The 12,942-nt window shown below is 41.6% G+C and overlaps 2 protein-coding genes across 7 annotated transcripts; one reads left to right on the forward strand and one right to left on the reverse strand.

Moving 5' to 3' along the window:
- On the forward strand, positions 1-4,040 carry LOC4329106 (putative pentatricopeptide repeat-containing protein At5g43820). Of its 6 annotated transcripts, none has more exons than XM_015767219.3 (4): positions 1-2,387; positions 2,668-2,946; positions 3,169-3,283; positions 3,703-4,040. In XM_015767219.3, the coding sequence occupies exon 1, from the start codon at positions 242-244 to the stop codon at positions 1,862-1,864; it is 1,623 nt and encodes a 540-aa protein (XP_015622705.1). In that variant the 5' UTR covers positions 1-241; the 3' UTR covers positions 1,865-2,387; positions 2,668-2,946; positions 3,169-3,283; positions 3,703-4,040. The 6 variants fall into 6 exon arrangements, with proteins under 6 accessions (XP_015622705.1, XP_066164141.1, XP_015622704.1 ...); XM_066308044.1 differs by having other exon boundaries at positions 2,668-2,788; positions 2,885-3,283; XM_015767218.3 differs by having other exon boundaries at positions 2,668-2,788; positions 2,885-2,946; positions 3,169-4,040.
- A 1,898-nt stretch (positions 4,041-5,938) lies between these two features.
- On the reverse strand, positions 5,939-9,539 carry LOC4329107 (protein DEHYDRATION-INDUCED 19 homolog 4-like). The gene is made up of 5 exons (NM_001416523.1): positions 9,277-9,539; positions 8,491-8,630; positions 7,276-7,353; positions 6,903-7,186; positions 5,939-6,437 (listed from the first exon to the last, which is right to left on the reverse strand). Exons 1-5 carry the CDS (start codon positions 9,401-9,403, stop codon positions 6,329-6,331), a joined length of 738 nt encoding a protein of 245 aa, NP_001403452.1. The 5' UTR covers positions 9,404-9,539; the 3' UTR covers positions 5,939-6,328.
- Between the last annotated feature and the right edge of the window lie 3,403 nt (positions 9,540-12,942).

Consider the following 12,942-nt stretch of genomic DNA (forward strand, 5'->3'; position numbering starts at 1 on the left):
GGCCCAGACTCTCTCCGACGTCTCGGTGGGCTACCTCGCCGCCGGCGACACCCTCTGCCCAATCGCGCCGCCGCCGCCGCCACCATCGCCCCGCTGACCGCCTCCTCCCGCGGCTGTCCGAGCGGCGCGGCGCCTTCGTCTTCCCCTGCTCCGGCCCGCCTCTTCTCTGGTGAGCGAGCGCCTGCGATTCCTTCCCCACCTCTCTCTCACTCGAGTCCCTCCGACGAGCCCGGATGCAGGAATGGCCCGCCGTCTCCTCCTCCTCCACCACCTCCGCCGCCGCTACTCCGTCTCCGTCTCCTCCGCCGAGGACATGGTCGTCTCCTCCCTCCGCATCCTCTCCTCAGCTAGCCCTAGCGAACCAACCACTCTCCCTCCTCCTACCATTCATCCCGATCCGGATGCAACGGCGACGAGCCCTACTACTGCTGCTGCTGCTGCTCTCCTATCCCCCGCCGACCGCCTCCGCGGGGTCTTCCTCCTCAAGCCCCCCGGCCGCGCCGCCCTCCACCGTGCTCTCTCATCCACGGGCATCGACGCCGCCGCTGCCCTCTCACCGGAGGTGCTTTCCGGCGTTGTCAGCCACGGCAACTTCAGTGGCGCCGCCACTGTCGACTTCTTTGACTGGGCCATCGCAAACAGCAAGCTCCCGCCATCCGTCGATACCTGCAATATTGTCATCAGGGCTTTGGGCAGGAGGAAATTCTTCGCCTTCTTCGAACCCGCCCTGGAGATCATGCGTAAAAACGGCGTGTCTCCTGACATAAGCACGCTGGAGATCATCATCGATAGTCTGATTGCTGCTCGGCATGTCAACACAGCCATCCAACTGATCAACACTGACCATTTTGGACTTGGAGTTTGGCAAACTTGCCAGAGAAAGGAGATCTTTACTGTCCTCATCAACTGCCTCTGTCGGAGGTCGCATGTCGGTCTCGCCAGCTCGCTCTTGCAGGCTTCTCGTGGAGAGACGATTGATCTTGATAACCATATGTATAATGAGGTTATTGGTGGTTGGGCGAGGTTTGGGAGGGTTGATAAAGTGGAACATTTCTGGGAAACGATGCTGGAAGATGGGCTTGTACCCGATCAGGTTTCATATTGCCATCTCATCGAGGCATTGGGTAGAGCAAACCGGGCTGAGGAAGCACTACAGGTGTTTGAGAAGATGGTACATGAGGGATATTGTCCAACCACGATGGCTTACAATGCACTTATTTTTAATTTTATATCGGTGGGAAATTTTGACAGATGTATCAAGTATTACAAAGATATGTTAGACAACAATTGTCCTCCAAATATTGACACATACAGAAAAATGATAAGAGCCTTTTTGAGGGAGCGCAAAGTGGCTGATGCACTTCAAATGTTTGATGAAATGTTGAGTCGAGGAATTCTGCCAAGTACTGGGATGATTACGTTATTCATTGAACCACTCTGCACATTTGGGCCCCCTCATGCTGCCTTGCTGATCTACAAAAGGAGTAGGAAGGCTGGTTGTAGAATATCCATGAAAGCTTATAAACTTTTGCTTGAAAGGCTCGCTATGTTCGGGAAGAGTGGAACAGTTCTACAGATTTGGGAGGAGATGCAAGAATCTGGGCATCCATCTGATAAGGAGATTTATGAGTTTATTGTGAATGGGCTCTGTAATGTTGGTAAGGTTGATGCTGCTGTTTCTGTGGTGGAGGAATCAATTCGGAAAGGCTTCTGTCTTGGTAGAGTTGTTTATGGCAAACTGAACAACAAATTGTTGGAGATGAACAAAGTTGAGACTGCATACAATTTGTTCAAGAAGGTCAGAGATGCACGTGTAATTGCTAATTCACGTAACTATTGGCGTGCTAACGGTTGGCACTTCTGACTTCACCCATTTTCTCATTCTGATGGTAAAAAGTAAGCTATTTGTTGTTACTAGTGAAATCTGATTGGTTTTATATTGGAGATATATAGCGTTTTTTTTTTAAAAAAAAATGCATGGAGCTAAAACTCAAAATGGGTGATGAAATACTGAGTGACAGGGAACTCTTGTTGGCCTGTTACATCATTCAAAGGTCAATTGAGCTAAAAGAAGAAATGCAGCAAATAGGGTGACCTAGTGAGTAGGAATTGACGACAGATACTATTGCCCTTTGCTCTGCTGTTAAAATTGAATGTTTTCATGTTCAGAAGGTTTGAACACTGCTACTACCACTCTACCAGCAAAAAGCAGCTCACGGATCATGCTGGAAAGTGGAAATATAGTCCCATTGAGAAAACTTTCAAGATCATTCTCAGTTTGCTCTTTCAGTGGGAATTCATGAATCCATCTTTTTCAGAGGAATGTCCTCTTCATGCTCATGCAGGCACAATTATTTTATTCTCCAATAAATATTTCATCTTTCTCGGTACGTGTTTTTACCAACATAAAGTTTTGATAGCCTGATCTAACATGTAACATAAAAGTGGTATTGCATAGTGGTTTTGTTGCACTGGAGAAGATATTGGGTCCAATTCTAGTGTTTAGTTACCTAAGCATTGGATAAGTACTGGAGTTTATCATGACAGATTGTTTTTCAATTTAGTTATCGAAAATGCAGCTTTGACATTCTTTTATTAGTATACATTTGAGATAGAATATGTTCATAATAACTTTTTGATAACCACTTTTATTTTTTCTCCTTGCAGCCACTTAAAATATTATCAAAATATTTTTATCATAGGTCAGAAAGGTTGACTGCGCAACTTTTTGCAGTTGCTAATTCTGTCCAGAGATCAGGAGTAAATTATTTACCAGAATGTCATGGAGGTGTGGGGTTTCCAAACCTGTCATTGTTCAATCTGGCATCATTTGGGAAACAAGATTGGCAGATATTTTACAAATTCTAATGCTCTTTGTGTGCAGGGATGTTGAACTAGAAAGAAAGGTTTCTTCTCAATTACCAGTGGCGAGTTATTAGCAGCAAGGTGCTTGAGCAAGAGACTGAGAGAGCTAACTAGAACAGTTTATAGAAGCTCCACAAATTTTTATTTCGGTCCCTGAGTATCTCAATATCAGTGTTTCAACACCCACTGATGAGGCTCTGGTACCAAGAGATTGATCTGATCACTGATAGCAGTGTTTGGAATGACACATACGACAATGTTCTTTTCTCCTAATATTGATACAATCTTGATTGCAAAATTCAGGACTTGTCGGCCTGGGCTCATGGGAGACATCAGGTTAATCAACATTCAGTGAGATCCACATACAGTTTGCTCATTACGGACTGGAGTTGTGCTGAACTGGAAGCAGACTCCAAAGGTGAGGTTTTCTGTTGGAGAGAAGATTTGGCTTCTTGCCTACTTGTTATGTTGTTCAAGTACTCGAGGTGCATTGATCGTCTCACACATGTAATCTGTGGTGCTGAGGTCGAACCTATCACGCGTGTTCCTGTTGAGTGCATAGTAGCCAAGGATTTCTGGGTACTTTTTTTTCCAAAGAAATGATTGTTACTCCCTCTGTTTCAAGTTATAAGACTTTCTAGCATTGTCCACATTCATATAGATTTTAATGAATCTAGGCACACACATATGTCTAAGATTTATTAACATATATATGAATGTGGACAATGCTAGAAAGTCTTATAATATGGAACGGAACGGAGGAAGTATCATTTTCAAACTTGGAGGTGTACGTGTTACCATTTTCATTTGTGGTGTGCGTTCATTATGGATATCCAGGAATAGGCGTTGGCATGGAGACAAGCTGTGATATGGGCTCTGAGTACAGCTTTTGGTCTATGGCAAATACCCTACCAAACAATCCGGGACTGATTAGAAGCTTGCGTTGATTTGAAACACATATAACCAGGGCAGAGATATCTCTGATCGTCAAGAAACCCAAAGAGAGCATAGCAGGAATTTCTTCTAATCATTTGTTTCATGTTTTTTTTTCTCATGATGTCGCAACAGTGTTGAGCACGTACGGTGCTAAGGGTATGAATAGTGGTGTAATATCAATTGTCAGGAAGGAAGATTTGATCCTTTATGATTTGGGTAGCATTATATCGTTCATGTCATTGTATAGACTGCTTATAGAAGTATAATGTTAATCATATGAATCCTCTGTAGATAATTATATGTTAATAGAAAATCTATCATACGAATTATATATATTATATCTAAAAATGAGGTGAAAAGTTTATCCAAATAGCTGATGTCGAAATTGTGCCCTAAGCAGAATGTTTGTAGTAGAGGAAGATGCACGTGGCTTTTTTATCACCTTTCTTGCAAATATGCCTGCAAATCGATTGTAATCCTGCTCAAAGCTACTAAAAATAGGAATTCCATAATTCTAAAAATAAAAAGTAAGAAATTACACGATTCATATCTTGAAGATCGCAAGTAAAGAACCCATAACAAAATTACACGACTGAACGGTGCAAAGAAGCATGACACCAAGATTTCCTAGAAGCATTACACCCATAACAAATTCATATCTAAGTGTCATGCTTCTTTTGGCAACCAAGATTTCAAACCTCACAGGTGAAGTCATACAAGCTTGTCCAGTCCATATCTACTAGCCTACTCCCAGGAGTATTTAAGGCTGTGTTCGGTACTCTGTTTTCCCAACTCTCCTCTCTCGTTTTCCGCGTACACGTTTTTCAAACTGCTAAACAGTGTGTTTTTTAAAAAAAGTTTCTATACGAAAGTTGCTTAAAAAAATCATATTGATTCATTTTTGAAAAAAAATAGCTAATACTTAATTAATCACATGCTAATGGACCACTCCGTTTTCCGTGCACGGGAGATGGGTTCCCAACTCCCACCTCCGAACACAGCCTCGTGCGCGATCATAATATCCCTTCAGGAAACATGTTAAATGTTATTTATAGTAATTAGCTAAAATAAGTGTCCGTATAACATACTTTGTAAAGAAGCGTAGTTATAACAATAACATATATATTCTACGTCGTAATGCGGCCTGTTCACCGTTCGCGTGTCCGATTATAAATTATGTATTCCATTCGTCCACAAATATAATTAGTCCTAGGTTGTTGTTTAGTAGAGTTCAAGATTGAGGTGAAAATACTTAGATACCCCGGAGAATTTACTCGTTTGGAGATCCCCCGTATAATTTGGAAAATTTGAAGACGGACAGAGTAGATGAGAATTTCCATTTTCCAAACGACAACTATGAATAGAGATGTGTATTTAAAATTTATTGGTGCCCAATTACTTCCTATTGAGAAAGTATAATATTTTTATTATTCGCACTTGATGTGAGATCTGGGGTTGTAGTGATTGGCATTGCAATGTTTAATATGCCCTTTTTCACATGGGATCAACCGGTTCTATTTTATGTTTTTAAAGAAGAGCATATAAAAAAATCTCATATGCACTTATAAACATATTAAAAACCAAATCTTATATATATTTATGGACCTATCTAACAGTCAACTAACTCAATCAACAACTATAGGCCCAAGCTCCCTGGCTCGGTGCAGGGATGCGAGACATGGACGATGCTGTAGCTTGTAGTTCTTTTTTTTTTTCTTTTATTTCTTTGCTCTCTAATCTCTACTATTTTTATCTCTTTGCCACGATGAGGGAGTGTTGGAAAAATCCATAATACCCTCAATAGCTGAGATTTATTTTATCTATTTGATCATTTTATGATTCTAACAGATAATATTAATCAGATGATGTGACTTATCCTGGTTGTATTCTCAGATTCATTCTTCACTAGTACTCCCTCTGTCCCCCAGAAAAAAAAAAGGATCCTAGTACAATAAATCTGGACGTTAGGAGAGGTCACATCCCCTCCTAGGTTACCTTTTTTTTTTTTGAACGGAGAGAGTAGAGATTAGAAATGATACTTTGGGATGGATGTAAATCCAAGCAAATTGCTTCATCTGGAACTCTACCAAACAAAATAAAGGTAATGTGGCTATTGCAGGAAAATTGACGCCAGATAGAACAGATAATGTAACCTCATGAATATACCAAACATGGAATTCAATTTTGAAATGTTTATAGTAAGAATCAAATTGGGGGTAATGTTCATTGTATTGTTAAGCACATAATGAAATCATATGGAATAACACAATCAATACAGTAACGCTAGTCGATAGCCTAGCAATCTGAATTGGATTTCGAACATAAATGTTCAGAACTGCTTCCATGACAAGTAAGAGGCCAGCCACATCGGTTCATCATCAATGTCGAAAGGATCAGGAACCAGCCTCCGGTTGGATGAACTGCTTCAGGATTTGGAAGATGCTTTACTTCATCATTCATCCAGAAATGTGTGGACAAAAGGCCCACTCGAGATTCCAGTGCACGGAGCTGCTCTTTTTTTCTTCTGCTAGTCATCAAAAAGGGTAGAGACAAGCAGGTGCTGTACAAAAGATGATCTCACTGCAGCTCGCCTCCGCCTTCTCTCCCTTTCTTCCTGACTAAGATTAGAATCAGAGCTGCAAGAAAGATAGTCGATTAACATACGCTCTTGTTCATAGAGCATGACGAGCTCAATGTCAGTGTGTATAAACCAAATAATAACTTGGTCCCACCTAGATAGATGGTCAGATTTATTAGTGGGAATTTCCTCAGATTGCCATATTAGTATAGTTATAGATAAACCAACTTTAGTGTGGATCAATAGAGCTCACAAGTTTATAGTGACTTATAAGCTGAGTTTACTTACACAATTTATAGCATACAAATGAACTTTAGGATGTACAAACAGTAACACAATTGGTAGGAATGAAATCTAGGCCAAGCAGATCTACAATTTTGAGTATCGGAAAGCATATCTGAACTGGTAAATTGAGGATTATTTGTTCACAAAGTTATAATAATTTTATCTGGGATTAAGACCTAGAAAACCATACAAGGCACAAAAATAGTACTAGTAGCACACAGGAAGGTATTGATCATACCTTGCCTTCCAAGTCTTTGAAGGCAGTGTTCTTTTAAACCAATTATTTTCTACCACAGCTAGAGCAGAAAATTTCGCTGTATCTTCGGCTTCGGATGAAGATAAATTTAAAACAAGTGAAGATAGTAGTGAATCAGTGACTGAACTTGCTGCATTGGTACCACTGCTTCGACTACTGTTTCCAAGAAGAACCTTTAAGTAGGTCTCCTGTAGATCTCTCCCTCCAAGGGAGAGAGCATGGTTGCTAGGAACAGCAACTCTGCGTAATCTGTGATGTCTCTGCAGGTAATACACCATTAAGGAAACATATGAAAATAACAGTTCACAAAACATGATACAGAATTTAGAGACTTTTAACATCTCAAAAAGGATATTCTAAACAGGTAGCTGTGCTGAAGGGTTATGTGATCCAATAAGTCCTTTGAAATCCTAGCCGAGCAAACCGGGCAAGCCTGTGGAGAGTATACAAGTATGGTTAGGGAGTAGGAACTACAGAATATATCATATGGAAGGAGTATTAGGTCCACCTCGTTATTGTACCAAAAGCTGGCTGACTTTTTTAATTTATAAGCCCTGAATCTGGTTTTTGGCTTAATCCTATATAAGAACTGTGTAAATATCTTGCTTGTGTGCATCATGATGTTGTTTTCACTATTGAAATGAACATATTCGGTACTAAATCACGTTACTGACAAATGTTCATGTCTTCAGAAAATTGATAGCACCAAACTTGACTATAGTTCGATACTTCGATGCACCTTCAGAAGGAGCTTGATTTTTTATACCAGCAGTTTCCACAGTTTCCAGTATAACCGTGTTCCCAGTTAGTCCAGCGCAGTATGCCAATCCCAAACCAACCCTTAGTCCCCTTAGTATAGTATCCTTATGGCAAAAGGAACAATTGAGTTCTAATTGTCTGGTCTGGCTAGAAAAGAAGATCTATGCCTTAATTGTATGTTCTGTCTTTAAAATGAATATCTAGGCATTAGTGTTTTCTTTGTCCTAGATCAAATACTGTCTGTTAAATTAATCATTTTAGAGAGAGATTAAACTATGCAAATAACATATTGGTACCTGGGTATTGCAAGCCCAGCCTTTAAACATTCATAGAGAAACCTCTCAACATTTAAATGGATCATTTAAAGAGATGACATTGGATAAGAATTAAAACAAATCATTCCTGCAGCATACAACTATAAATTAAGTAACAAATTATACAGCATATGCAACACAACAAATTAAGGCAATCATATCAGAACGGTCCAATACACATCAAAGTTAAACTTTAACCTAAAGGTTCATGTAGCCAATGTGTAACAACTGCAAAATATGAGTATTTCCATTTAGCTTCTTCTCACAATCTCTCTCCATCATTTATGTATTAATTCAATATCTCCATGTAGTAACAAAACACTGATTATTCACAACGAAATTTAGTAACCTACTCGAGTTCTACAAGGTTAATCTATGGCTATCCAAAATGAAAGAAACAAAAGGAGTGGATATGATTTCTCACACATTTGACTGACTTCAGATAAAAGAAGCATATAAGAAAATACAGAAAGAGAGTAGAAAGCAGAGATACTTACCACAACTTTAGACTCAAAGGGGTGCTCATCCTCTAAATGGGCACAAAGAGATGTAATGTCATGATCTTCATAGCAGTAAGGACATGGGAAGTCTGGCCGTACCTCGTCCTCTGGCTCAACATCATCGTACCCATACCGATCTGCAAGTGAATTAATTTAAGACATGCAAAAGTTAGATAGTATAAAATGAATGTTAATTTCAATCAGGTCTCCATAAGGCAAACAAATAGAACATCAAGAACCAGAAGAAAGCAAACCAATCTCAAATAATTGCAAATATCCGAAGAAAGAAATAACGCAATATTGTCAAACCAAATCCGAAAGCGTCATTTCGCGACTTACATTTGAACAGGGAAAACGTAGCATTTCAAAAACGGAAAATCAATATGAACGCACTGAGTATTCAAAAGATTATCACGTTTGGCATAGGTGCATTTCATCAAAGGTCAAATCTTTCAGACGAGTCAAATAGGCCCCCATCAAAAGTTCAAAACCAAGAAATGGAGCCAAATGAGACGAAACAACGATGCATGCTCAATCCTCCTCTTATTGGTCCTCACCGAAACAACATGAATCCAAACACAAATCAATCGAATTCCTAGAAATCAACCCATCACAAACCGAGCCTCAAAAGACTCAAACTAGCGACGACGAATCGAGAGATCCGGAAAGGGGACATCCATCCTCCGCGGCCAGACCAAAATCTTCCGCTCAGGGAAACAAAAAATCGCGGCTTGGCTTTCTACGCCGGATCAAGAAAGGGGAAGAAATCAAGGCAAGGTATACCGAGGTGGGAGTGCGACGCGGCGGTGGCGGTGGCGGTGGCGGTGGCGTGGTGGTGATTCTGGGCGCGCTGCAGCGCGTACTGGCGCTTGGCGGCCATGAGGCGGGAGATCCAGTGGTCGGAATCCATGGCGCCGCGGGCTCCTCCTCCTCCGCGGGTCGCCGCCCGGATCTCCGCGTATCGTCTCGTCTCCTTCCTCTCGTCTCGTCTCGTCGCCTCCCCCTCTACACGGCACCACCAACCAAAATAATAAAACAAAATCAATGGCCGCTGTTATTTTTTCTCTTCCATTTTTAAAAAAGATATTTTTTTTGTTTGTTTGGTTGATACAGGGGAGTTAGTCGTTGGGAATGGCAGTTGAGATAGTACACTGTACATGCCTACGTATAGCCAGCAAGACAGGGTCTTTCTCTTTTGTCTGCTTTGCACGTTTTCTTTATCTTTTTTCCTTTTTTTCTATGTTTTTACTCGTATTTTATTTTTATTAAAAATAAAATAAAGTATATTATATACTACATATTAAGGGTTTTAGTACGTAAGCAATAAGTTGTAAAGTAGTTATCGGATTGGCTACTCTCTTATTTATTGTGAGCACTGTCGACATTTGATGTCGCGATTCCGTTATTTGCATAGGATAGGGATCGTTGGTACTAGGATATATGCGAGATTGAGGTAAAAGAGACAGAGACAAGGATTTTTATACAGGTTCGGGCCCCTGAATTGTCAAGTAATAGCCCTACATCCTGTTGGCCGAAGCCGGTCATTGCTCTTATTCATCATAATCACACCGGTACAATATTTGGGGTAGCCTATCTAACTATTGTCGACATAGCGGTCTGAAGTTCTGACTTATAGTCGACAATAGGGTAGCCTTCCTCCTCGAATCCGCATCCGGCGAGATCAGAGACAGCGCTATATCTCTCCTGACGGTATCTGTAGGCACCGTAGGGGACTAGCCATGCCTATCTCTGAAGTCGATGTCCGGCATCTTGTCTTGGCGTATGTTGGCTTGTATGTTGTTCCATGTATGTTGATTGTGTCCCCTCTCCTCCTAGGGGGCCTTGTATTTATACCCATAGGTGTCCCCTTGTCCAAGTAGAACTAGGGAAACCAATATGGATACAATCCGAGTAGTCCTTGTCGTTTCCATGTAGAACTCTAGTTGTCTTTCTTTATCCGGAACTACCTCCATATCCGAAGTCAGTTTCCGTATAAGACATGGTATGTGGTGGGTCCTGCCGAGATTTAGTCAACTACTATTAGGTGTGTGGTATCCATAACCCTGACAGTAGCCCCCCGACTTCAATGCAAATGAACAAATTCATATTCTCAACCGCAGACCTTGGAGTAACTGTTATCGAGCTCACGTGACCGTTCTCAGTAAGTTCAAAGATAACTTTAGACTTCCCTTATCAGCCTCGTGCGGGTACCTATAGGGTTTGTCTGAGTCAATCTCCGACGTCAACCAAGAAAGTACAGAAAGTACAGAGCATACGACTAAGTCTCCCGTCTTACTGTAATCGAGAATTTGGATTGAAGTCAAGAAATTTTATCTCGGTGAGTACACCATCTTTTCATTTTGTATTCCTTGTCGAGATCCACCAACCGTTCTCGAATGGTCAAGAAGGCGCAGAGTCTGCGACGAAGCCTTGTCAACATTTATCATACTCGCCTTAGTCGATCTTGGTGTAGAACCATAGAGACATGGAGTCTTCAATGATGTCGAATAGAATTTTCCTGAAATCAATACTCAGAAAAGAATATTAGATGGAAATAGCCCCTGAGCGAACGCTCAAAGGGTGACATGTTATAATATGTATGGAAAACTGAAAATAAATTAAATTTACAGACCAATGTTTTGTGTACGAGCGTCTTCTCTTTTACCGATTTCGGTCAGTCAGTTTGTTGAGTCATACACTCTCCCTAGCCCCTAGCCTTGTCGTCGGAGAATTGTTCTCGGAGGATAAGGCTCTTGGACCCTTGACCTGCCTTGGTTGAAAAAGCACTGACCCTAGCCCCCAGCCGTGAAGTTGGAAAACTAAATTTCCGATTGCACGGCTTGGTTAATACGCACGGTAAGAACTCTTACATGACCAGATCTTACATGGTCGTTTGTCTCTGCATGATCTGACAAGGCCTTATCCGCTCTGGGTGTCCCTAGCCGAAGTTCCCTTAGGTTCCTCGGAGGCCTTGCCAGGACAGCGTAAAGGGACAGTAGGATTGGTTTCAACTCTAGGTGTCGTCGTGGTAAGGGATCTCTGGATAAAACACTTGGTGATATTGTGTACCTGATATCAACTTTGTTGGAGTAGAGGTAATAGGAGGATCGCTACACCGCTGGTCGAAAACCAGTTGTAGCCCCAACTCGACCACTTAAAGTAAAGGTAGTGGGAGAATGGCTACACCACTGGTCGAGGACCAGGTAGTAGTCGTAACTCGACTACTTAAAGTGGAAATGGTGGGAGAATCGCTACACCGCTGGTCGAGGACCAGGTAGTAGTCGTAACTCGACCACTAGAAGTGGAAATAGTGGGAGAATCGCTACACCGCTGGTCGAGGACCAGGTAGTAGTCGTAACTCGACCACTAGAAGTAAGGCGAGAGAGATCACTACGTTTTACTGGTTTGAGAACCAGGAGTAGGAGTCTCTTAATCACCTATAGGGGCGCTAAAGTTGATTTATTACATGTGCATCTCATGTGGCCAGCATGACTCACATACCCAACTTATAGCATATCTGGATGTCCGTTCGCAATCATATCGGGTGATCAAGCCGACGACGTTCACGAGGAATTATCCGTTAACAGCCTTTTCTCGAGTAGTCCAGCCATGGCCGGTGCTATGAGATAGATCGTCGGTCTCCGTTGGCAGGTTGGGCGCGATGACTTTGCATTTGTCAAGATCGTTCTCGATAATGGGGTATACTCGACCACAACCTACTCGAGTGCTCAATTGTTCCTGAAAAATATTTTCTAGAAGGCAAGACATATAGCAGAGAATATCGAGTATGCACTCAAAAAACTGCATGGATCTTCTAGCATTATCAGGATATAACGAGCAGATTAAATATCAAGCATTATGTAAACCGTAAACAAGCATGATTTATACAGAGGAATACAGAGCGAGCCCCCAGCATTAAACCGTAGTTGGTTTAATATAGGGAATATTCGCACAAAAGATATTGTATAAAAAAAACATGCTCTAGGTAAACATAATAAATTATAGATCTGACAATGTTGTATGATCTGATAAATTGCAGATAAAATATTGCGTACCTTTGTAGATACATGCCGGATGTATCTACGAAATTAGTAGATTAATTTAAAAAACCAATCTACCAATTACCTTGTTGCGTACTCGTTCGACATCATACGATCTGACATCTTTTGGTACGCCGCGAAGCTTGAGGCTTGGATGATCTCGATAGACCAAGTTGTCGATGACGATGATGGTTCCGATCTGGTTAGGTTGGATCTCCCCCTCAGCTGAAGTCGTCGAGTAGCTCGTTGTCGGAGAATCCATCTCTTAAACCCATCTCGTCGAAACCTTGAAGCACCAAAAGACCCCCTACCTGGCGCGCCACTGTCGACGTTTGATATCGCGATTCCGGTATTTGCATAGTATGGGGATCGTTGGTACTAGGATATATGCGAGATTGAGGTAAAAGAG

This window comes from Oryza sativa, chromosome 2 (assembly GCF_034140825.1).
Source record: "Oryza sativa Japonica Group chromosome 2, ASM3414082v1".
Lineage (NCBI taxonomy): Eukaryota > Viridiplantae > Streptophyta > Magnoliopsida > Poales > Poaceae > Oryza > Oryza sativa.